This window comes from Oculina patagonica, chromosome 2, assembly GCF_052425735.1.
Source record: "Oculina patagonica isolate OP01 chromosome 2, crgOcupat, whole genome shotgun sequence".
Classification (NCBI taxonomy): Eukaryota; Metazoa; Cnidaria; class Anthozoa; order Scleractinia; family Oculinidae; genus Oculina; species Oculina patagonica.
In genome coordinates, this window is record NC_135759.1 from 5,962,118 (window position 1) to 5,988,042 (window position 25,925).

The following is a 25,925-nucleotide window of genomic DNA, read 5'->3' on the forward strand; positions in this document are numbered from 1 at the left end:
TCACTGCCAAAAAGCTTCCGAGGTTTTAATAAAAAACCAACTGCTAATACAATCATTTCATTTGTACAAAATAAAACACTAACATTTTACCGCGCAAACGAATCGTTATTATTTACAAAACTTGCACACATAACACTTATAAGTGCGTCATGTATGCCACACAAAATGTCTCATGTTTGATCCACATCTAAAGTGAGGTCAACAACGTTCATAGTTGTCTTAGTTGAATTGCAGCCTCGTAAACCAGCCACGAACGTGGACGGCTTTGGAACATTGGTCGACGATTCTCGCTTTGTTTGTGTATCTGCATCCCTGTAAAAGACAACAAAAGCAAACTTTTAAAACACCATCAATGAATCTACATATATCCCACAGCAAGTTTAAACTTTGCTTTTTTTCACCGTGCAAACTTTTCCCCAGAACTTTACTGACAATATCGCTTGTGCTACAAACTTTCATTTAGACTTCAAAAGAATGAAAGCAAACCGCTCTAATCACCTCCGAAATAAATTAGATGGTCTCGGAATACGTAATATAAAGAAAAGATGTGTTGAAAAATAAAAATGAAAAATTACGAGGAAACAAATTTCGTTTCCAGTGTAGCATTCTTATCTAATCGCGCGCGCGCTAGAATTAAGAAAGCGCGCGCTGCTTATACCTAATCGTACCTTTTTGGTACGCTTCGGCGGCATATCAGGCGAAAATTCAAATTCAGCCAAAATTTCGGTTATATTTATCGCTCTGTTGAAGCCATGCTTGCAAGGTACGCACCACAAATTGTGTTGAATTGATCTTCAACACTTTTGCCAAGTTCCTCTTCTGCCTTTTTTTGTGCTCGTTTGTTTAGAGTTTTATTCTCTAAATTTTCAAAATCCAACTTAAGCGAAAAATTTGGAAATTCCGACTCCATTTTTCCAGTCTGAATGTCTCAGTACTTGTCGGCAAACATCGCCCAATTGGCGAGCGCGCTCAATTTTAGTTTTGGCGGGAAAGTGTTTCTCTTTTTACGACCGCTAAACACCGCTAAATTTAAATTACGAAGTTCTGTATTATTGGTAAAACGTCTTTTCAATTCATCGTTCAGAAAAACTACTTTACATCAAAATGACCGTGATATGGTGCCATATCAGGTCAGTGACTTGATATCGTAGGATATCAGGACAGTAGGTCGCGCTTCTGATTGGCTACTTGCGAATTTGGGTACGGTAAAATGGTAAAAAAGCTAACCGGGCGCAATATCAAAATAAATTATGCAGCAACTTTGAAAAAGCGGTCAGTATTGTTTTCCACTCTTTTCCCATCTATTACGATAGGCTTTCTAAAATTTTGAGTGTTTTTCAAAACGCAAAATTTCAGTTAGTTCTTGATTAATGATGTTTTCAGATGGCGAAAGAGCTACTCTGTTTGTACTTCTTGCGCGCGAATTCTTTGACGTCATGAAGTCGTGCTATTGTGACGTCATTGGTCGTCATAGCTACAAGTACCACAATCAAGGGAAGTAGAGAAACGTTTTATCGCGCGGGGTTTGCGAGTTCATTACTCAAAATTTACCATGAGCTAATCGTTTTTATGGCCGCCATTTTATGGTCGTGTGGCATTTAATAGTCTTCATGAACATTTCTCTAGACAGTTAACCTCACACCAACGTTGAATTTGGTTTGTAATCAATTTGGAGTTAGCCAGGTAGGTGGATGAGTTAAGCTTACAAAGGGAAGTCTTTGCCACAACAAAATGCAGGCTACCTAGATCTTATTTTCCCATTCTTCTTAATTTTTTGGGGGGTGGGGCGGGTACAACATGAGAAAGAACACTCTTTCCCGCGCTCTAATCAGGAAATAAGTAAGCTTATCATGTTTGAAAATCACCGCTTTCATTACGTTTGCTAGCCTTCTTTCAAAGAGATTGCGTGCCGCGAACGATAAAACCATGCCTTTGTCGTTAGCCGTTCGTTCGTGAAACTGAGCAGTTTCCTGTCTGAGTTTGAGTTTACGGTTGTGAATGTGTGATTTTGTTTTTCATTTTTTTCCGTGATACATGTATTAAATGATTCGAGCGAAATGTTAACAGAATCCAAGCTAATGTTCTCCATTTGGAGTAAAATGCCGTCTTGAAACTCCCCATTTAAAATACGTCTTACTGACTTACTGTGGATTATGTACATAAGATATCGAGAAAACACTCTCACAACTATCGCAAAAAAATATTCGCAGATTTTTCCTCTAATGAAAGTCCCCTGTCGGAGCGAAAATAAGGAATGGTGGGCGGGGATGCGAGAAAATAAGAAGCAAAGTTGGCCTGCATATGGCTGGCGGTTTCGTTTGCGCGCTATCATGATGGCAAAATATACGAGCGGCGAAAGCGAGCCGAGCAGCTTAGCCGCAAGAAGATAATAAAAGCTGGACGTCTACATAAGCAGGCTAAGCTAAGTGCTGAGTCCCACGTAGTCACTAGTGTCATTTTTTCCTGAACCGAGAGAATTGTTGCTTGACACGAGGACTACAGAATGGGTTACTTGGTTAATGGTCTGAAGATCAAAAGCCAACTCAGATCGCGCCACTTTGAAACTTGTTGTTTAGGTAACAATACTTACTTAGGGAGGTAGACTTGGGAGTCATTGTCTCTCCTGAAGTTACTCAAGTTTGTCTGCACTGAATGCGTGAGCCTGGTACGAAGATTTGCCTGCAAAATAAAAACGTGATCAGCACAATTTCTTTATCTATCAGAGCCACTTGAGAAAAATGCTGGGGAGGAGCAGGAAAACCTGTAAAGGACTAGCATCTCATCCAGGGGGAGTAGATTTACTCCTAGCCGCTTTTTGCTTTTTGCAGAAAACTGTTAGAATAAGGCGGGAAAACCAATAACAAACTCATTTAGCTAGCTGCCCGCCGCTTGCTTCGTAAAGTTTTATCTCTTGTAGTGACTCATACACCTGATTAAAGAATCGTTGACCCATGAAAGTATAAACAATAAACGATGTGACCCAAATGTTTACTGGGAAATCGGAACAAATAATGTTTGTCTGTGACAGAATAAGCATGATAACAAGACAGGTTGCATAAATCATGGTCTAAGGCTCTCAAAGAAAGAAAATCCCTTGATTATCAATAAATCAATATTACTTAGCTTACCAAGGCTGTCTAACCGGAATACCATAGGGTCATATCGTTCATGGTTTATGCTTTTAACATGGTCAAAGTTTCTTCAATTAGGTGTACATGCTTAATTTTCAACTCACCAGTTTAAGCGCTTTCCGTCTAAGTTCCCATTCATTCCATTCATATGACTTGACAATGTTCGACTCCATAAAGTGCGTGTCTGTTTGTGTTCCACTGTCACACTTAGTGACAGGCGCCTCAATCATCCGGCCTGGCTCTTTACCCTGATGAACCAGATCAACAGTCAAAATCTCCTAAAAGACTTTCACACGTTCTAAATTCGCTTTACCCTCTAACTAGAATTTGTTAGAAAAAACTTTAAAGAGATTTTAGGAATTAATCGTAGGGTATTGATGTTCAAAGCAGGATTAAACTAATCAAGGATTAGCGCAAACGTTGAATTCAGTTTTATAATTATTTGCCAGTAACCATTTTGCTAATTAATGTTATTTGCCTTTTTTTTTTTAACATTTTAAATAAGATTTGTCAAGAATCCTCAAGCGGGGGGAGGGGGGTGGGGGCTTGTTGACTACCAATTTGTGGCTAAAAAACGTTTCTGACCATCAATTTTTGGAAACTAAACCTCCTCCTTGCCACCAAAAACCATCTTTAGCAATTCCTTAGCAACTGCCCTAGATCTGTAGTTAAGGACCCCCCTTAACTGATGTTGGGAAATGTTAACAGATGTTGACGGTTTTTCAAAGATCTTGGCAATCATCTTCGCAAGATTCAAGATCCTCAAGGAACTGATGAGGATTTGAAAAGGATATAAAAAATATTCTTTGCAAGATCCTCTAGGGCCTTCCCAGAATGATTGCAAGAGTTTTTTTTGCAGGAACCTACAAAAACCTTGCTGATCTTTGGGGAAACCTCGATCATATTTTAATCTCGGGTTAGTAAGTCCTTGCGTGGTAAATTAGTATAACGAACATTAACTATTTGTTGAGGAAAATGATAAGATTAGTCAGAGTGGAACGTGCTTTTTTACCTGGGCGTAAGGTGTAATGGAGGCGAACTGTGTGTGGAGTTCGAGCAGTTGAATAAGTTCAGGTGACTTCTTAGCCGCTTCTGCTACGCCATTAATATAACTAGAACAAAACAAGAAAGGAAAGAGAAGAGTCTTGGTTACCAAGCACGAGTTTGGTGGACTGATTATTTTCATGAATCAGCAAGCAAGTAAGACTGAGCAAGTTCGGAAGCAGCACGAAAACAAACAAAAAAGCAAGCAAGCGAGAAAGCGAGCAAGTGAACACAACGAAAAAAGCAAGTAAGCGAGAAAGCAAGCAAGAAAGAAAGCCAAGAAAGCTACCAAGCAAAAAGCGCGCAAGCAAGCAAGTAAAAAAAAAAAAACAAGCAAAAACGCAAGCAAGCTCGAAAGCAAGCGAAAATAAGCGAAAAAGCAAGCGAGGAAGTGGGAAAACAAGAAAAAAGCAAGCAAGAAAGCAAAAAAGCAAAAAAGGAAAAAAGCAAGCAAGAAAGCAAGGATGTAATAATTCTACTCCATACCTGTCCGGGGCATTAGCAAACTCATAAGCAGCTTGTTTGTGACTGAAGGCGTAGTAGTTATCCTTGTAACGTAGAACACCATTCGCTGGGTTGGACGGAACTAATAAACGATCATATACAACCAGGGACCATCCACAGAAACCCTGAAAGTGGAAAGAACACTATAAGACATGAAAAACAGGTTTATGTTAGCTAATTAGCCTGAGTACATAAACCATATTTCAAACATTGTTTTTCAGTTTATAATAAATAAAAAAATATAATAGTAAATAATTCAATAATAATTTAATGGCCAACTTAATCATTCTTTGGACATTGTAAGAAAGAATGATATGCACTCCTGCAATACTCGTAATAAAGAAACTATTAAGCTCCCCAAAATCAAATACAATTGGGGAAAGCATCGTTCGCGGTACCAGTGTTTTAAAGACTTTTAATTAATGAGTTAGAGAGAACTGTAAGAAACTCAGCAAGTTTGCCAATTTTTAATTTTCTGCTTTTTATAATTAAGTATTTTTAATCCTTTTAATGTATATGTTGTAAATATTTTTTATATATCGGTTTTAGCTCTAATTTATAGATTTTAATTGTATCATTATATAATATATATCTAGTGTTAGGACCTCTATGTAAACCACTTTAAGTGATGGAGCTTCCTACTAAAAAAATTGTTATTATTATTATAACAATAAATAATTTTTAACGAGGAAGTCCCGTCACATTGAGTGGTTTTCAGGGAGGTCCTAAAAAAGCCACTTACAAGGATAAAAATTGTACTTTGCTATTAAGAAGTTCTTAATATTACGTTTAAAAATATCATGCGGCACAGGTTTCTTTAAAAGATAACCAATCCATGCTGCATTTGTAGTTGCTAGTTCTTTTTCCTTTTGGTATATCGTAGTTTAGCCCGGTTAAAGCACTTTCTAAACTATTGAAGCCCACAAATGTTTGCAATTACTTAAAATAACTTACAAACAAAACTGCGTGGATAATATTTTTTACTTCAATATTTTTTCTTTTGCAGTTCGTATGATTGTATTCATCTCAATTTCTCATTAGGTATTTACTTATAACAAGTCTTACAGATGTTCGAGGCAGCGAGACGTGCGAGGCATTCGAGGCAAAAATTTCTACTCCAAATAAAAAGGCTAACCGCAAGCTACCCAAGCTAAATGTAAGTTAACCGGAGTACCATTTAGGCTAACCGGAATGGACCGCCCGCCTCGCTGCCTCGCACTTTCTGACGACCCTTTACTTAAAAAACTCATCACAGACAATCATGAGTCTATAATCATGTTTTATTATTGCTACTTACGCGATACTGTATTGGCAACTTGTCAAAGTTCTTCGTCGTTTCGTGAAACAGTAGTTCGATCTTTGGATTGTCTATTTCCTTGCCGTTTATTCTGTCATCATCTGAGGAGGTCTAAAGAAACAAGAAAATATCAAGTCTCCTCGCACGGGCCATAAACGCTCGCTACTCAAACTAAACGTTTACCTTATGCTGGCCAATCCATCTCAATACATCAAAATGTTTGAAATTTATAGAGCTGCAAAGGATGAATCTCGATGGAAAGAATAAAGAACAATTTTATTTTATTGCAAACTGTTCTGGATAGGAAGTTGCATATGTAGATGTAGTTGTTTGGTACAGATTGTTATGCCAATAATGTTATTTCAATTATTTTTCATAACGTGTCAAGTTGCAGTCAAGATCTCTATTTTCTAACGCAGGGCTCACAAACAATTTTCCAGGACTTTTCCAGGACTCAGATTGATTTTTCCAGGACTCCAAAATTCGCATTTAATAACCCTTTCACTTCCAAGATCTCAATATTATTTCTCCTTACTGCCTGCCATACATTTTTTATAATGTTAGTTCTGAGAATTCAGTTGTTACTTAAGTTTAAACGATAATTTTCAAGAACTTTCCAGGACCGGTTGTCTTTTTGCAGGACTTTCCAGTCCTGGAAAGTGCCACAATAAAATTCTAGGACTTTCCAGGTTTTCCAGGACCCGTAAGAACCCTGCGAGCGGTCATTACTTCTGGACTTTACGGTAAAAGAACAAACAGAGCTTACATCTGCTAGCCTCTGATCATCTTTTCTGATCACCAATCCATCAGTATACGGCTGAAGAACATCTTCTGTAAACACTTCTTTGTGTATCTGCAATGCAAAAGAAGACCAGAAATATGAATATATATGAGATTGGATTATGTCACGGATTTTAACTGATCTTTGAAGTACCAAAATTTATATTTGTGTTGCAGGAAACCTAAAATAAATAGTCCATTTTTATTCAAAAATTGCTATATTAGAGCACTGAAACTGTTAACGAGCATCTTTGGCTGCGGATTGCTCGGATGGAAACGATATTTATAGCCGTAGCTTGATTTCTATCCACAAGTTATATTTATTCTTTTAAATGTTCAAAGATAATGTCTATTTAAGGTTAAGTTGCCTACAACTAATTTTAGAACAGTTTAGACCAAAATCTGCGGAAACACTGTGACATAGTCCCTTTAAATGTAGATGAGCATATAAAAGAACAATTTGTTTAATTTTTGTGTAAAACAAAAAATGTGCGAGCTATACTGTTTACATCTGTTTGAACACTTTATACAACGAAACGAGAAACTGAGGCACATTGCAAAATTTTTCCACCAGATCTTAACTGAGTGCTCATTCCAAACTAAAACGAAGTCACAAATAAACACCACGGAGGTTGGCAGAATTTTAATTAAAAAGTACATGAACATTAAAGTTCCTAAAAGTCATTTTTAGCTTCTAAAGGATGTATACCTACATTTAACAACTATTCCATAAGCGTGCGTTGGATATGAGATGGTAGATAGCCAATGAGCCGCATAGCCTCAAGTTGGCTATAAAACAATCTCATATTCAACAAGCGTGAGTGGAATAATTGTTTTATTAAACAACCAAAAGAATTGCAATATTTTAACTCCCTGGCTGTTCTGATCGTTAACACATATTGGCTACCAAATTGTGGTCAATGGTATATGAGCTCATTTACCAGAGCCTTCTAGCCGGTTAAAACTCAGGAATTGCAATATACCATAGCAAGTATTAAATAATTAATTAAACATGATACATACCTTAGTAAACGGTTCCAAGCTCGCTAGAATATTGCTAAGAACACTAAGAAGAACCATTTCATCTTGAAATCCCGTCCACAGGTGTGCCAGTGTAATAAACTGGGGCTACAATGAATAAAGAAAAAGCCCAACACATATATTTATAGAACTTTTATGCCCTTGAATTAAGGAGGCTCGATGTAGTTTTTTTAGCCGAAGGGTGGTTGTTTTGAAAATTAAAATTATCTAGGAAGCCAATCTTCGATTTTTGCCAAAATACACCATAATGATCAAATATGAACAAATTTTAATTTATTACCCGTCACTTTGTCACAAAGGTTACCATAGCAACCATTGACGCTTTCTTTTGTTCTCAAACAAGCTTGATTTTCTCGAAATCTAGACTGACTCTTGGTATTCATTTTTTTATATGTTCAAGTATAGTAGATTGACTACCTGTACACAAAATTTTAGGAAAATCTGTAAGAGCGTTTTAGAGTAAATCAAGAATGAAGTTTTTGGTATTTTCTTATAGTTTCCTACAATCGGCAGTCGATATATTTTAACAAATTAAAGCAAAATGTCTTTCACTTTAAGTTAATGGTCTTTGATGGTGTAAGTATTTATATTTCAGTGAGAGTAACTGTGTTCAAATAATACGAAACAATTTTAAAGCGCCTATTTTATAGTAAAACGGTGTTTTACTGAAAATTTCATTTTTGATTTACTTGAAAACGCTCTTACAGATTTTTCTAAAATTTCGTCAACAGTTAGTCAATCTACTAAACTTTAACATATCAAAAAATGAACACCAAGAGTCAGTCTAGATTTCGAGAAAATCAAGCTTGTTTGAGAACAAAAGAAAGCGTCAATGGTTGCTATGGTAACCTATGTGACAAAGTGACGGGTAAAAAATTAAAATTTGGTCATATTTGATCATTATAGTGTATTTTGGCAAACATCGAACATTGGCTTCCTAGATAATTTTAATTTTCAAAACAACCACCCTTCGGCTAAAAAAACTACATCGAGCCTCCTTAAGCAAATAAACGCTCATAATTTTGGAACTAAAACCTTCTGCACTGTAGGGCGCAAATTCAAACTTAACACGATGTCCACATTAGTGAAATTGATCAAGTTGCTCTTTTATAAACTTGAAAGCAAGAAAACAAGAACAACATCGATATTTCCAAATACAGACGCACTTCAAGCTAGACGATCGACATTGTCAGTGTAATGTTTTAACAAAGGAAGATAAAATTAGTAATTGGGGAGATTAACTATGAATGATCTGTCTTAGTGATTCCTTGCAGTTTCAAACAACTTGATTAAACTTTGATAAACAGTAAGGGAAACAATTTTATTCAACAGGGTACACAACGTGTTTTGCCAGAAAATATCAATGCCAACCCCACAGAAGGTCATTGAAAATTCTCATGGGGAGGGGTCTCTAAGGCAAAACTTTTAAAGAAAGTAAGAAGAAGGGTGGGGTTTCAAACTGATTAACCCCTATGTGTTAGATGGTGATGTCGTAGTACATCAGTAAATACGTTTTTTAACTTAAGTCACACTGGTGATTAGCTTTTTTAACTCTGAAAAATCTAGCTATAAAAAAATTGTTATTAGCGGTTCTTCTGACTCTAAACATAGGGCTAAACAGCACTATATACCCCAGGTGGCTGGGTGGGGGGCTTACAACAGAAATTTTACGGTATTGGAAAACAATAAAAATCAATGAGAATAAAGTCAGTTCAGATAACTTTTTACAGAGTATGTTATTAAACCATCATCCAGTTTTTGATGCAATATAACAAACACAGGAGTTATTAGGGCGATCAGTGTTTGACATGATTAAAAACGGTTTGTATCTGATCTTAAAAAACTGAATTTTAAAAAAACTGAATTTTCGGTAACTCTCTGTTACCTTCATCAGAGTTAAAATTGGTTCAGTTCTTTTTTGCATAATAAGTTTTTATACGCCGCCGGTCTCTAGGGATTTTAACAATGCTAAATAAACTTGCGGAAAATGTATATGTTCGTTCACGCAGTTAATGTCCTGGATGGAATGTAGCGCTTCTAGGAAAAGGCGTTGTTGTCTATTATTCACGTTTCTTTCTAAAATTTCCACGTAATCTGGATGAATGTCATGGTCTGTTGTTTCCACGTGAAGTTTTATTGCGCTTTCGTTGCTTGACTTTGCGCCAGGTTTGTGTTCTGCGCCGCGCGAATTCCAAGATCTTTTGCTCTCTCCCACATAGGCAAAATCACATGTTTTGCACTTGACTGATCGCCCTAATAACATCTACAAGGAAATCAAGAACACCTTCTAGCAAGAAAATTGGAACAGAATTCACTTGCACAAGTCCGCCACAAGCAAAATCTACAATACCTACATGAGAGTTACCGAAAATTCAGGTTTTTTTTAAATACGTTTTTTAACAGCTTTTTAAGATCAGATACAAACCGTTTTAAACAAACACAAGAGTGTTTCATCACATTTCTAAAAACTGAGGAAGTAGAATATTTTTGACAAATTTCAAGGGGTTTAGAAATGTGATGAAAAACTCCAGTGATTGATTTATCTTGTCAAACAAAATTAAACATAAGGAGTAAACAGAAAAATAAAATCCTAAATATCTATGCCATATTTCCAAACTGTGTAAGGTACTCACATAAACTTGAGCTGTGGGAACAGCAGTTTTAGACTGTACAGTGTTTTTTAAGGCTTCCATTCTTGCTGCAAACTGAGATTCAAGTGCCTCTACTTGTTGAGCGCAGCCAATAACATCATTCTGTCAATTCAAACAATAATTGTGTATAAACATTAAGATATTTACAGCTGATTTAGACACATAAAAATTAGCAGTTCTTGCATATTCAGGGTTTCATTATGGATCAGACACAAGCAAACAGGCTGCCTGTAAAGTTAACATAACTTTGCCTGCAGTGGCTGCTTTTAATATCTTTGCTACATGTAATTAAGGTCATTCCTCCGAAATAGAACTGACAATAGACTTTCGCTCAAGCTTTGCCTACTTGTTATTTATCCTAAGAGAACTTTATTTTTGAAATAAAAACGAGGGGTCCTGGTATTTGTTAAGGAGCAGGAAGACCTTGAATAAACTCTATAATTCCTTACAATATCAGCAATTATATTATGATGAGTACTGGCCAAGTTCGCATTTCTGTTTATTATTTATTTTTCTACAATGGAAATTTGTTCATCTTCATTTTATAAAAAGAACTTCAAGGTGATTGCTAGACACAGAAAAAAAATGATAGGTAACGATAGATAATGGAATAGTGTATAATAGCTCAGCCAATTGCGATCAGATTGTAGCATTTGCATTAGAACACAGTTGAATTTTACTAATATGAACGTTATATTTAAGTTGCTGTCCAGCAACAGCAGAGGTGACAAGTAGGTGGAACAGGGAATAAACAGTACAGGAAATGAGTTCAGACCTTCCTCGATCCCACTGCCCCCCTTATGCAAACAGGAAGATGACCACCAAATTGTAATATAATAATAATATAAGGTCAGCTTCGAGCCAAAGTGGTGCATACTGCCGGAGCTTATCCCGGTTTCCTTAGCATTAAGCAGCTAGGAGTATTTCTACTCCCCCTGGATGGGATGCTAGTCCATCGCAGGGAACCCCCCAGCATTATTTCGCCGGTACCCATTTATACACCTGGGTGGAGAGAGGCACTATGAGAATAAAGTGTCTTGCCCAAGAACACAACACAGTGACCCCAGCCAGGGCTCGAACCCGGCGCGCTAACCATTAGGCCACCGCGCCTCCCATACCAAATTGTAAGGTGGCACATAAAAATCATATGAAAATAAGTCAGGGGAATTTTACAATTGACCCTAGAAGTAATCAATAATTTATTATAGAAATTAACAAAATTAACAAAAACTCACCAACAGAATGGATAGAAATGCTTCATGCTGCCGTGAGTTGATCAAAGCTTCTTTAATCATATTTAACGACAGTCCTTCAAGAGATTTCTTGTTGTTGACAATGTCCTCAACCAATGCTGTGGACAATTAACAAATAATTTCAGATCTTTAATAGAATGCAAGAATAATATGATTGATTTTAATAGATTGATGAGCACATGCTTGAATTCTCCAAATCAAGGAGGACTGAACAATATTGCTGATGATGACTAGTTTAATTGGATCAAACTGAAAGAAAAAAATGAATAAAATTGGCAATAAGTCTATTTCAGTCTATTTCAAATTCTTAATTACTGACTACCTGTTTACGTTTGTGGGAAACAGCATTTTGTTTTCTTCCAACCCCTGTCCCTCCCTCCCTCTCTCCATCACCAACACCATTTTGGAAAATAATTTCCACCTAAGCTGTGTACTTTTCTTTCAAAAACCCTTTGCCCTCAGATAAACTCCAAGTATTCTTTTGCAATTAATTCAAATGAATGGTTAATAAGGTATCATTGTTGATATACTAACACTCACCAGTATATGTAAATGCCAGTTTGGTTGTATTTTTTATTTCTGTTTGAACATTCTGTGTTGTGGCAGGAACAGCTTCACTCAGTATAGCGGGTACTAACAAGGAAACAGAAATGATACTGTGCAATCAGTTTACAAGGTTAATATATGAACCATTACAGAGATGCCAACCTAACAACTCATTCCTGGGTGCCAAAACCAAAAATGGCTGCCGCCTTTAAGGTTATAGACCTGAAAAATGATGGTAAATATAACTGTATTTGTTTCACAAATAACTTTAATTTCTTAATTATTAACTTGAAAACAGTCATCAAGTCATCACAAAATAATCATTGCCAGTCCTAGTTACAACTAGTACCCCTTAGGGGTGAGAAAATGATTTGGAACATGCCCATAAAGTGAGATTCTGGTACTTTGGGGGTGTTCAAAATTTTCCAACAAGCACCCCTGTCATTTATGGAGTCCCCCCACCATGGGATTTTCCCAGCTTACTGGTTATACCATACATGTAAGAGCAGAAGGTAGTGGGATAACTCTGACAGAGGTCATTTTAGATTCATGGCAGCCCACCATAACCCTGCCCACAAGCCCCCCCCCCACTTAACTGTTAACTGAGACTTACAGTCATCAATTCCTTCCCCTCCTTTGCCGCACTCCCGATTGAAAAGTCTGATTCCTGTCACAATCAGGGTCAACTCATTCAGCTGTCTTTCTTTATCACGCTTTGTTAAAGACATGAATGTTCCCAGCTCTGTTTGAGGAAATACACTTTGCAGAGCAGCTGTAACATAACAATAAAACCAAATGTCATTTGATGATAGAAATAGATGTAAAGTAAGAAATTGAATTTCTTTTTTTAATTAAATTTTAAATTAAAGATTTAAATTTAAAATTAATTTTCTTAAATTAAATTTAATATTAAAAATTTAATTTAAATTTTTTGAATTAAAATTGAAATAAAATTCAATTAAATTAAAATTAACTTTAAATTTAGATTTTAATTTATTAACTAATTTTAAATTAAATTTAAAGTTTTATTTTCAATTTTTTTTAAATTAAAAATCTGAATTTAAAGTTAATTTATTTTTAATTTAAAAATTTTGAATGGAAATTAAAATAAACTTAATTTCAAATTAAGAATTAAAAATTGAATTTTAATTTAGTTTAGAATTAATTTTGTTTTTAATTTAATTTTAAATTTAGAATTTATTTCAAATTAAAAATTGAAATTTAAAATCAATTTAGTCTATTTTAAATTTAATTTAAATTATTTTTTTAAATTTTTTAAATTTCTTAATTTAATTTTTCAATTTTAAATGTAGAATTAAAAATTGAATTTTAATTTTATTAAGAATTAACTTTATTTTTAATTTTAAATTAATTTTTTAAATTAAATTTCTTAATTTAATTTCTTAATTTTAAATTTCTAAAATTCAAAATAAAATTAGTTTAAATTTAAAATATAATTAATTTAAATTTAGAATAAATTAATTTCAATTTAGAATTAAAAAGTGAATTTTAATTTAATTTAGAATCAATTTAAAATTAAATTTTATTTATTTTTTAAATTTAATTTTAAAATAAAATTAAATTAAATTTAAAATTAATTTAAATTTAAAATTAATTTAAATTTAAAATTAATTTAAATTTAGAATTAAAAATTAATTTAAATTTAAAATTAAAATTTGGTTTAGTTTAATTTAGTTTAGAATTAATTTTGTTTTTAATTTAATTTTAAATTAGAATTTATTTAAAATTAAAAATTGAAATTTAAAATCAATTTAGTTTATTTTAAATTTAATTTAAATTATTTTTTAAATTTCTTAATTTAATTTTTCAATTTTAAATTTAGAATTAAAAATTGAATTTTAATTTTATTAAGAATTAACTTTATTTTTAATTTTAAATTAATTTTTTAAATTAAATTTCTTAATTTAATTTCTTAATTTTAAATTTCTAAAATTCAAAATAAAATTAGTTTAAATTTAAAATATAATTAATTTAAATTTAGAATTAAAAAGTTAATTTTAATTTAATTTAGAATCAATTTAAAATTAAATTTTATTTATTTTTTAAATTTAATTTTAAAATAAAATAAAATTAAATTTAAAATTAATTTAAACTTAAAATTAATTTAAATTTAGAATTAAAAATTAATTTAAATTTAAATTAAAATTAATTTCATTTATTTTAATTTTAAAATTTTAAAACTTATTTAATTTTAAATTAATTTTTTTAAATTTGAATTAAACTTACAATTTTTAAATTAAATTTCATTTTTAAATTAAAATTAAAAATTTTAAATTTCCATTTACTGGTAATTGAAGGTAACAAAAAAGTGTTGATTCTCAAGAAAAAATCTTCAAATTTTAAAGGAGGGAAGAGAAGGTTTGCCTTCATGTAGGGACACAGGATCAGTGACGACTCATCAGACTGAAACTCTGATGAATTTTAACGTTTTTTCCATGAAGCATGAAATGCCAATATTTTTTTTGTGAATTGTGAAAGGGCTGTATTATTTTCTGTGAAACGTGATCTATTCCTCCCTTCCCCCCTCCCAGTGTTGCAACTGCACGTTGGCATCTTAGTTGTTAATGACATAACAACTACTGTCATTTTTTATCTGTGACATAATTTTCGAAGGCTAAAATGTATTCTTGTAATAAATCAATTATATCTATTCAGAGACTTTGACAAACCTGTGGCTTCCCTAACAACAGCAATGTCAGTTGGTGAACCCAGTCCAGATCGCAGCAATACACATGACACTATCCTTCTGTAGAGACCTGAAGGCAAAATGACAACCTTGGTTTAATGCCATCCCAGATTAAAATGAAACTGAGGTGCACTCAGGTTGAAGTGTAACCGTTCATTGTCACGGTTGACGGTGCTAGGAGGGAATGACAATGTTCTGTCTGGGAAAAGGCACATTGTCACTCGTCCAGCGACTATAACTAGAAGAGGTAATCACATCTTGGATTTTATTATGGTGATTGAAGATTAACAAGATCCAAGCATGAATACCTCAATTAGTAATAGTCGCTGGACTAGTGACAACATGCTTTTCCCCAGACAGAACATTGTCATTCCCTCCTAACAACCTCTGTCATTTTGCCTCGCAACGAAATTAACCAACCGTGACAACGATCGCAAAAACTGCGCAACCTGAATGCAGTGTAACTTCTTCATTCATTCTTCAAGCATTACCCCCAGGCTTGCAGCCTTTTAACTTTTGTTGACCTACCATTCTTGTATTTGATCTAAAATGAGCACATATTTAAAATTGTAGACAGCGTTTTTAGTGTTCATCACCAGCCGTCTGTCCCCCTGGTCCTCATAGGCTACTGTTATAGCCAGCGTGTTTTGCTGAAATAATGTAAGCATTGTACCTTCTAGCTCATCTCTTGTCCTGGCACGACTGTCCGTTATCTCTCTGACAACTGGTTGAAGTCGCTGATCAAGTACTCGTCTGTGCTCCTCCAGGAAATCAGCTACATTGTATATTGTATAAAAGAAAAACATGTTTGTATAAAATAACTTTGGAAAAATAATTTGCCTTTTAAAATCACTGTTATTTCTGATCTAATTTGGTATTCTAAATTTTCCAAAAAAACAACAAATCTTCAAAGTGTGCTAAAATAGAATAGAATAGAATACCTTGCCACTTTTCTGAAGAACTGGAATGACTGCCACCGCGGTCCGCAGTCACAATACAAATTTCACAATTTCGTGCAGAACTGATGTTACTGCCACCGTGGTTCATGGTCCGTACTCAAGACATGCAAATTAATAATTTATTGATTTACACGAAAAATAGTTCTTAAAATCTCTCACCATGTTCCTCAGTCCCGTAGTGAACATATGAGACAGAACGTTTGGTGTTTAAATTCCCTGTCACCGCGCCAGTAGTCATGTAGTGTTATGTATTACAATTAAAAGTAAACCATATTACTTGTCTGCCACCACGGCCGCAGTCACTACATGACTACGTGACTAGGTAGCTTGCTGTTAGCCTTTATATTATGTTCAGGATATCTACTGTTTATGAATCCACCACTGGGGGACTGCGGACCACGGTGGCAGCCGAGTTCAACATTTAAAGGCAGGTTTTGAATCCACTACGTGACCATGGACCGTGGTGGCAGGCGATTTAAACTCATTCACTATGGGACTGCTGATCACGGTGGCAGGCGATTATAGACATTATAACATTTACAAGCAGTTCTAAGAATCCATTACAGAACTGCAGATCGTGGTGGCAAGCAAATTAAACTCATTCACTACTTGACTACGGACCGCTGTGGCAGGCGATTAGCACTTTCCTTTGTTTTTAAATCGAGCACTACGGTACTGCGGACTGCAGTGGCAGCCGAGTATAACATTTACATCCAATTTAAAATGATGGAACGCATGATTACGGACTGCAGTAGGAGCCAAATATAACTTAACATTAAACTTTCACTGCGGACCACGGACCGCGGGAGCAGAAGAATGATGTCATGCAATCATGGCAGGGTATTATTGAATCGCTCCAAATTTGATGGTAAAATGGTCTGGAATTGCAAGTTTCATTTAAGTATATTTAAGTGTCATTGTCAGTAAGAACCGGGCTAGCCCCACGGATCGAGGTTACCAGATCCACTTCAAACTTTCAGCGTTTTTTCTCTATCGGATAAGATTACGATCGGTGCTATTCTTAGTAAAATAAAATAAATTCCTTCGGATTTTGACCACCCCCTAGTTTTTGGAGCAAATTAAGCAAGATACGGTGGCAAATTTATGTCAACTTCCACGGCTAATTTTACTAACGTCGGATAACCCTTGATCATTTTTACGACTGTTACGTATTGTCCGGCATATAAATATCTCATTTCTGTAATATAAACGATTTTGGATAAAAAGCTTTACTTTGGCTCGACTCCAAATATTTGCATTTTTTGACTATCAGATGCAAGGCAATTTTTTGCAATTTTTAAAGCCAATTTTCTCCAAAGTGCGGCAGTCTCCTTTGAAACCAAACATATCTTTTATGAGTCCGTTCATAAGTCTAAATAAATCTGCAAACTCTCATTTGGCAAGTCAAAATCCCGTCGTGTGAACTTCCTCACAAATTGACCTAATTAGCATAATTTGATCTAATTTGCATAATTGTTGATTTCTCAGAAAATTGTCACGCTTTTTGTTTCATGTTGAAGGTGTTTATTAACTTCTTTTATAGTATTAATAAGCACGATAGACTACTTTCTGAGAATAGTAGGTATATTTAAAAGAATTTTCCCACTTACAAAGCAAAAATTATTTCCTACAAACTTCCTAGAAATTTGACCATCATCGAAATTCATGTCTCCCCGAAAAATTGTAACGCTTGAGTTATTTCATGTTGAAGGTGTCTATGCTCTCTTCAAGTGTTTATAACAATTTTTTTCCAGTTTAGTGGGCATGCTTGCATAGAGCTTTTTCGATTGTTTGTTCGTTTGCTTTTTTCAACATGGAATGTATAATTATTTCCGCCGCTCCTGTAGCGACTAGTATGCTGTGGTGTTTTCTGTAATCAATAATGTAATAATCGCCAATTATATTTTTCATACTAAAAGTGAAGAGGCAAAGCTAATTAGGAACAACACGTTAAAATATATTGTAGTTTAGAGGGCACACAATTGCAGATTGTACTGGTGACTAATCTTTAAATAAGGAGCGTCCGTCCGTCCGTCCGTCCATTCATCCATCCATCTATCATGATTAACTAGCTATCTATCTGACTCACGTCTTAATAATAAAATAATAATAATAATAATAAAGATATTTTAGCAGGGAGCCCACGTCACAAAAAGGTGGTTTTCAGTGGGGCCCTGCATAAAATAAATAACAAATATGATAAAAATGGTTAAAAAGTGAATATTAAAAATAGAAGATGAAAAAGTTAAATTTTAAAAAATGAATATAAGAAATTAAAAAACTTATCAAATACTTCTAATATGTCTTTTAAAAGTTAAAATGTCAAATGCGCTTTTTGCTTTGTCGGGTAAAATGTTCCATTCGTGAGCAGCTTGATTAATAAAACGGTTCTGGCCCCAGGAGCGACATGACTTGGGCCTACAAATGTCATTTCGTCCACGAGTATTATAATTATGAATGTCTTTAAAGCTATAAAAATTAAAATCCCAGTCAATCAAGCCATTTAATGCCTTAAAAAACAACATTAATCTATGAAGTCTTCTTCTTTCCATTAAATTATCCCAGCCAAGCTGTTGGAGCGCCTCGGTAGCAGATGAATGCCTTGGCATATCGAGCACAATTTTGGCAGCTAAATTTTGCAGAACTCATGACTCATGGTGACACCAGCACTCATGGCGGCTGGTTGGCTTTCCCAACGTTCCTCGTCCCTCGCGCTGGTTTTGCTGTTGGCCGTTTGTTTAAACATTTCATCAGTACCTGAAAGTGTACTTAATGATGGTAACGTTTTTGTGGCCCTCAAGCTAAACTCAATTAGCTTTCTCGGACGCAACTCCGGCCTACCGAGACGATCGCATGTTGCTCCAGCGTCGCCATCTTGGAAACTTCAGAGCTGCATCTATCTGGCTAATGTCAGTCTATCGGCTTCGCTACTGGTGCTTTTGGCGGGTGACGTGAGTTCTAACCCTGGCCCTGTCAAAGATCCTTGTGCTATCTGCTTATAAACCTGGGTGTCAGCTTAGGGCTCATTAGCAAGGTTGATCGGATCCTGAATCGAGCTGAGCACATTGTTATTACAAATGACACATAAATGCCCATGATAATGTATCCTAGTTGACTGCAAACTGGGTACACAGCAAGAGTAATACAATGCTCGTATCAAACCCATCGAGGACCGCGGGAAAGCATAAAGATGCCACGCCACGTAAGCAAACAATACTCGGAAAAATAGATCAAATTCACCACTGTTCCCACTGGCTATGGTAAGTATAAATTAATATGTGCTCCGAATATAAGGAACTGGGTAGGCGTAAACATACATGCATGGTTGGAACCTATATAATTTGTTGCTGGTTACTTTTATATTTATTCGAATACCCACTTTGGGAGGGAGCCAATTGTTAGGGAAACTTATCTTGTTGATGGGAGGGTTAGTGTGACAGGGAGGTAGGGGGGATAATGTACTCTGCTGTGGGTTCAGAGGTCGAAATTTTATTATATATATTAAAGAGAGTCTCAGTGGCAAATGAATAAGATTCTCTACTGGGCCGATTAAGGCTCTTTCTTGTCGTATTCTTGGGGTGCTTTCATCCAAATTTGCCACTTCGCTGATTTTAAATAATTAATAATATGATGTCCCTGCATTCTATCCTATGATTGAATTTAAAACATGTTCTACAAATAGGAGGTCTGGAACAAAAAAGTTACGTGGGTAGCCGGCGTGAGGTCTGGAAGGAAAAGCGTTTCGGAAACCGCTCGGATTTTTTTCTCCCCTTGCCTCCTTTTTACCATTTTGGAGGCTAAATTATACTACATGGGGGCTCCCTGCAAATGCAAATCACATTAAAACGTGGTACGATAATGGTAAAGATGTTGATGAAATGCGAAGAAGAAGAATATGGTGATGATGATGATGATGATGATGATGATAATAACGATGAGGAGGAGGAGGAGGAGGAGGAGGAAGAAAATGGCGATTGTCACGACTACAATGTTGATGACTTTGTCGGTGACCATTGTTGCGATCGCTATTTTAGTTGTTATTATTGTTTTAATACCTGTGTGTTCGACCAGAATGGCGGATAACGTCCAGACATTTTTGACTAAAAAATTCGATGAGCGTGCAAGAACTAGAAACAAGGCCGATCCTTTGCAGGTAACGACGGAGACGAAGATGCTTAGAAACGAGGATGGTCAGCTCACCTTTAAACCTGGTGAGAGCTGGACTGCACAACAGAGCAGCAGCATGATCTTATGCCAAGAAGATGTGCAGCGCTATAGGGGTATTGACCCTGAGGAAATCACTAAGGAAGACATTCACCGTGGTGTCGGAGATGGCCTTGGACACTCTCAAAAGTTTGTTGATGGATGACATGGGCAAGCAAAGCCATCAATTTTTGTTTCTTGTTAATTTGCGACCTTGTTAAAACCAACAAAATTTGCAATCTCAAACTAGTTGTCCTGAAAGAAATCTGCAAGCAGCTACATCTGATGAGAAGCGGACCGTGATCAAGAAAAGACTTTCATCGAGACCATTGAAGCAGTTTCCGAAATTTGTACATGCTTTCAAAAGTAACTTAACTAAAAGCTTATAGCTAATAACTAATAATTTTGTCACAAAGGATGTCGAAAGGAGATGTGGGATGGGTGGGGGTAGGGGTGGTGGAGGACACTCCACCACCCCAAAGCTGAATAAGCTGAATTGTCCCAAATACACCTATGTCGCTTTTTGTAACCCATCGTCTCCATTAAGGCTTGTAAGCTAGGTACACAGAGTCTCTGAGAAAACAGGCATTTTAAATACGTGTAAAATCGCGAGGATACCCATTGGCTAGTTTAGCCCGTCTTCGACATTACATGCCAACAAACCGCCAGCTACGTAGAATCGTCAGTGTTCTCTTTTGTTGTTTAGATATCAAAATTGGATTTGCGAAGTTTTATTATTCCTGCCATTTGTGTAGATGTAGTTACCAAAGACATCTACTGCCATTTAGGTTAGAAACGCAAGGGTGAAGAGGAATAATTGAGATTTCATTAACCATCTCTAGCATCTCCATTATTACAGCTCTATTAAAATTATGTTATACCTTGCTGGTGTCCTATTCTATTATTCCACAGAAAAAATTCGTCATTCGTATTCTGTTATTCCAAATTAATCATTCGGACTCAGCTATGAACTTATCTTACTAGTTAGGTGAAAATCTTAGTATTTAGACTATAGTTCTACATGCTGTAAGAAATGTCACTGTATCGACATGATCAAGGATAAAAAATATTTCATTTTTCGTCCCCAACAGAACAAAAGTAAATAAGAAATAGCTGGGAGATTTCAACAACAAAATAGCGTATTAATCAGCTTTGTTGACACAATCTCTATATACTGTCACGTTGTCAAACAAAAAAATTGAACCAATGTTGAAACGTGTATTAAATTCTGGTTTAAGTGTAGTAACAAGCTTCTTGCGTGCAACGCGCAACTAAACTGGACACCTTTTTGGCATGATGTTTGGTTATGAAGATTAACTAGTTCTGTCATTCTTGTTAGTTATAAATGCCATTTCAGTTCAGTCGTATACTCAATATAGCATATGATCAGACACCGAACAGTCCGAACGTGGGGACTTTTTCTACGCCTGAAAAACCAATCAGTTTCATAATAAACAAAATACGATGATGTGTATTATCGTTTGCATCTGAACAGCACATAAGTAAAGCTTTCCCAAAAAAATAGGCATAGTTCAAGTCTGGTCAAATTCTTAGGAAGCCTATAGGATAGACTTTTACTTTGTAAGTGGGAAAATTCTTTTAAATATACCTACTATTCTCAGAAAGTAGTCCATCGTGCTTATTAATACTAAAAAAGAAGTCAATAAACACCTTCAACATGAAACAAAAAAGCGTGAAAATTTCTGGGAAATCAACAATTATGCAAATTAGATCAAATTATGCTAATTAGGTCAATTTGTGAGGAAGTTCACACAACGGGATTTTGACTTGCCAAATGAGAGTTTGCGGATTTATTTAGACTTATGAACGGACTCATAAAAGATATGTTTGGTTTCAAAGGAGACTGCCGCACTTTGGAGAAAATTGGCTTTAAAAATTGCAAAAAATTGCCTTGCATCTGATAGTCAAAAAATGCAAATATTTGGAGTCGAGCCAAAGTAAAGCTTTTTATCCAAAATCGTTTATATTACAGAAATGAGATATTTATATGCCGGACAATACGTAACAGTCGTAAAAATGATCAAGGGTTATCCGACGTTAGTAAAATTAGCCGTGGAAGTTGACATAAATTTGCCACCGTATCTTGCTAAATTTGCTCCAAAAAATAGGGGGTGGTCAAAATCCGAAGGAATTTATTTTATTTTACTAAGAATAGCACCGATCGTAATCTTATCCGATAGAGAAAAAACGCTGAAAGTTTGCAGGGAATCGGCCAACCTCGATCCGTGGAGCTTGCCCGGTTCTTACTGACAATGACACTTAAAGCTGAGAAATTTAGGGTAATCCTTTAAGTACATCAATTTCAAGTCTGAGACTAGTATTGTTATAAAAATCTTAAAGGTGAGAAACAGGATAATAATTAAAGCACCTCGATGCACATACCCCCCCAGGTTTTTCAGAAGTGATTAGAAGGTTAGCGTTATGTACCTCGGCTCGTGTAGTTCATGTCAAAATACACCTGCATCTTGACTGTATCCAGTGAAGGAGACTGAGAGTCCAACAATCTGTCCACACACAACTAAAATTGAAAACATTAATCATAAAATATGAGATCCAAGCCGGCCTCAAGAGTCCTCATGGGCCCGATGAGGATAAGTACATGTAAGTATGAGATCCAAAGGATCCACTGTTAAATAACAAACAGATTTGCCCGACTTATCAATGACCAGTAACTGGTCACATATCAGTAGCTATGTTTGAAGGCCTCCCAGGGGAGTCCATGTTCCCTTGTCCCGAAAAATTTTTTTTATTGTGTACCTATGTTCCATAAAATATGCTTTTGTTCCCATGTTCCCCGGCCTGACCAATCGATGAAACCGATAATCAATGATAATCGATACCAATCGATAATAGTCAATGCCAATAATTTAATCGATTGATATTAGAAATCGATGACCAATCGATGACGGAAAATTTTGTGACTTTTAATTTCATCGATTTTCATCGACTGTTATCGATTTTCATCGATTCGTGACATCGTGGGCTCAGCTCGCGATCAGTCGTTTTAGGATTGCGAAAATCTATTTCCGGATATCTTGTAGAATTATCCTGGGGATGCCCAAGTACGCCGCAAGATATCGATAAAAATCGATGAAAATCAATAGCAATCGATGACAATCGATGTAATTAAGGAAATTTTATTTGTGACTATCGACTGGTCATTGATTGGCCGATGCCAATCGATATCAATTAACTAACTATCATCGACTGATGGGCAATTCCACACGAGAGGTGCTAAAATCAAGATTTTTGAAAAGATGTTTTAGATGGAATTATTCTCTTTGCTGCATTGTAGACATGTTAAAGTTCACAGGAAAATAATTTCTACTTCGCTTATGACAAACATGTACTCAGGGGGGGTCCCCAAAGTACACATTTATTCTTTTCATGGGAAGCACTGTCCATGATGCACATTTTTAACTTCTGAAAATCTAAGGTAGGATATGTCAACAGCCTTAATAACTTGTTTTAAGAGAAAGACCTTTGTGGTGTTAACATATAACTGATAATAGCTTGATCCAAAATACTTTCTTGAAATAGTAGCAATGATATGAAGTTCTGTCACGGACGTTACATAACGTCCGTGACGTTAAAGGGGTTCTTTTGCCTCTGCTAAATAATTATTTGAAAAAGTTTAAAAATGTTTCTGCTGTTCAGCAACATATCCAGTAGAAACACTTTGATGAAGACAAAACTCTGGTATACTATAACATTTCAGAAATAATGGCAACAAAAGGTTGTAACGTCCGTGACATTTTTTAATCTTAAGAGGTTTCTTTAAGAACTGTCATCTTTAAGAGGTTGGACACACTTACATACTCTCTAGAAAAAGAAATTTACATTCTGGTTAGCAGATTTTAGCAGAAAACAGGCTCAAATGATAAAAAAGATTGAAAACTGCTGACAGTGCAGGTTAATACACCATGTAAGCAATCGTAAAATGCCCCCTTCTATTTACAGGGATATTTCATGAGTTTTGCTTGCAGAACAACCAGGCCTATTTTCAGTGGTCAATTTTTAATTGTTTACTTGGAGGGCAGAGCAAAAAAACTTATTTATTTTGCTAAACTTGGTCAGTTACCCACACACTGTAATGTCCGTGACATTGGTGGTAACGTCCGTGACGTCACGTTTCAAGGATCCTGGTGAATTAATAAGTAGCAATGAAAATGAAAACAACATTTTCAATACACAAAACCACTTGGCTACTCATATTTGGGGCAGTTCTTAAAAAGAGCTTTCACAATTCACAGGAATTTTGACTTTATTAGTCCATGCGTTGGAGAAGGTGGTTGTTTTTTATGTAACGTCCGTGACAACGTTTCTTTTTAGTTTTTTTCTCAATGTAATGAATCAATTAGAAAAAATGAACAACCCAAATAACATTTTGATATGCACAAACAAGTTAATTGATAAAAAGTTTTAAAACCTCTTTTCATTCTTTAGTGGTGCAAGTTTAAAGTTTGAAAATTGGGTCTGAATGTAACATCCGTGACCGTGGAATTGCCCTGATATAGATTGATTGATTGATTGATTGATTTCCGATCATCAATTTTCATCGATTGGTCAGGCCGGGATGTTCCCAAAAAGTTTATGGCCATACTCCCTTGTTCCCTGAAACCCCTAGGGGAGCCTCGTAAATTTCTGTTCCTGCAATGGGGGGGGAGGGGAGTACGGGTACAGGAAGTGGAAGATAAGAAGAAAGGCCTAGGGTGGCAGGGTTGTAACCCACATTTCAAAGCAGTCAGGCTCAACGAGTTCAAATTGTGTGAACTCCTTGCTTTAAACAAATCTGATACACATTAAGATCATGTGCATGCATTTGTCTCAATTGTTATGACTGGAGAGCAGGGGTGGCACAGTGGTAAGAGCGCTCGCCTCCCACCAATGTGACCCGGTGTCGATTCCCGGACTCGATGTCATATGTGGGTTGAGTTTGTTGTTGGTTTTTGTCCTTGCTCTGAGGGTTTTTCTCCGGGTTCTCCAGTTTTTCTCCCTCCAAAAAAACCAAAACTTCCAAATTCCAATTCGATCAGGAATACACGGCCCCACAAGCTTTTAGTTTTAATCCTCACCGTGACTAAATAAAGGCAATTTATTTTATTTATTATTATTATTGGCTAACAACAAAATTGTGCATAACTTACAACATTCAACTACATGTACATTTCACTTCAACAGTAAACAACTGAGGTACATTGATTTCCCCTTTTAATTTTACAACACATGAATTGGATTGGAGAGAATTTGGGAAGCTTTCTGGCTCACTAAACTATCGATAAAAAAACCTCAATACACAAAATGTACATGAAACATTGTCTAATTCCCGCCATCTTACCATAATAAGCTTCTGTACATCATCTTTGGTCAAAGTTCTGTCCACGTTAAATTCATTATCAGGATCTAAAACAACTGCTTTCACCTAAAGATAAAGCAAAGTACACTCTATAAAAGATGTAAAAAGTGTTAAACTAGACTGATCGGCCCATGAATGAAGACAAAGGCCTTATTTTTGTCTAAGAAAATCGACCCACCATAAATGCTACAAGAGTTTCTGAAACGGCCTGCCCTTTGTTGGCGCATTCTTGGGCAATTTCGCGTATAATATTCTTGATGACGCTTTCAGCTTGTGCCCTAGACATTTTTAAACAAGCTCTTTGCTCAAAGGATATCACAACATCACTGCAGTTAGCAAAGATCGCAAACGTCGATGGATAAAAGAAATCCGGATGGGAACCTAAATGCCGCCATAGAGAAGTTTACAGAGGTGTCATGGTAACTAGACGGG

At 35.7% G+C, this 25,925-nt stretch overlaps 1 protein-coding gene across 1 annotated transcript; it reads right to left on the bottom strand.

The window, feature by feature from the left end:
* On the bottom strand, window positions 1-25,895 carry LOC144642780 (cilia- and flagella-associated protein 206-like). The gene is made up of 17 exons (XM_078501851.1): window positions 25,672-25,895; window positions 25,476-25,559; window positions 22,565-22,655; window positions 15,628-15,729; window positions 14,938-15,024; window positions 12,861-13,019; window positions 12,242-12,334; window positions 11,684-11,799; window positions 10,431-10,550; window positions 7,780-7,884; window positions 6,743-6,829; window positions 5,977-6,087; window positions 4,662-4,804; window positions 4,144-4,243; window positions 3,236-3,379; window positions 2,591-2,679; window positions 1-312 (listed from the first exon to the last, which is right to left on the bottom strand). Exons 1-17 carry the CDS (start codon window positions 25,777-25,779, stop codon window positions 171-173), a joined length of 1,881 nt encoding a protein of 626 aa, XP_078357977.1. The 5' UTR covers window positions 25,780-25,895; the 3' UTR covers window positions 1-170.
* Between the last annotated feature and the right edge of the window lie 30 nt (window positions 25,896-25,925).

Excerpts from the sequence above, each read along its gene's own strand:
- LOC144642780 (XM_078501851.1), bottom strand. The coding sequence starts at position 25,779 with ATGTCTAGGGCACAAGCTGAAAGCGTCATCAAGAATATTATACGCGAA. Across the intron at positions 15,025-15,627 it reads GACAAGAGATGAGCTAGAAG|GTCTCTACAGAAGGATAGTG; the intron begins GTACAATGCTTA and ends TTTTGCCTTCAG. Across the intron at positions 4,244-4,661 it reads TTTGCTAATGCCCCGGACAG|TTATATTAATGGCGTAGCAG; the intron begins GTATGGAGTAGA and ends GTTTTGTTCTAG.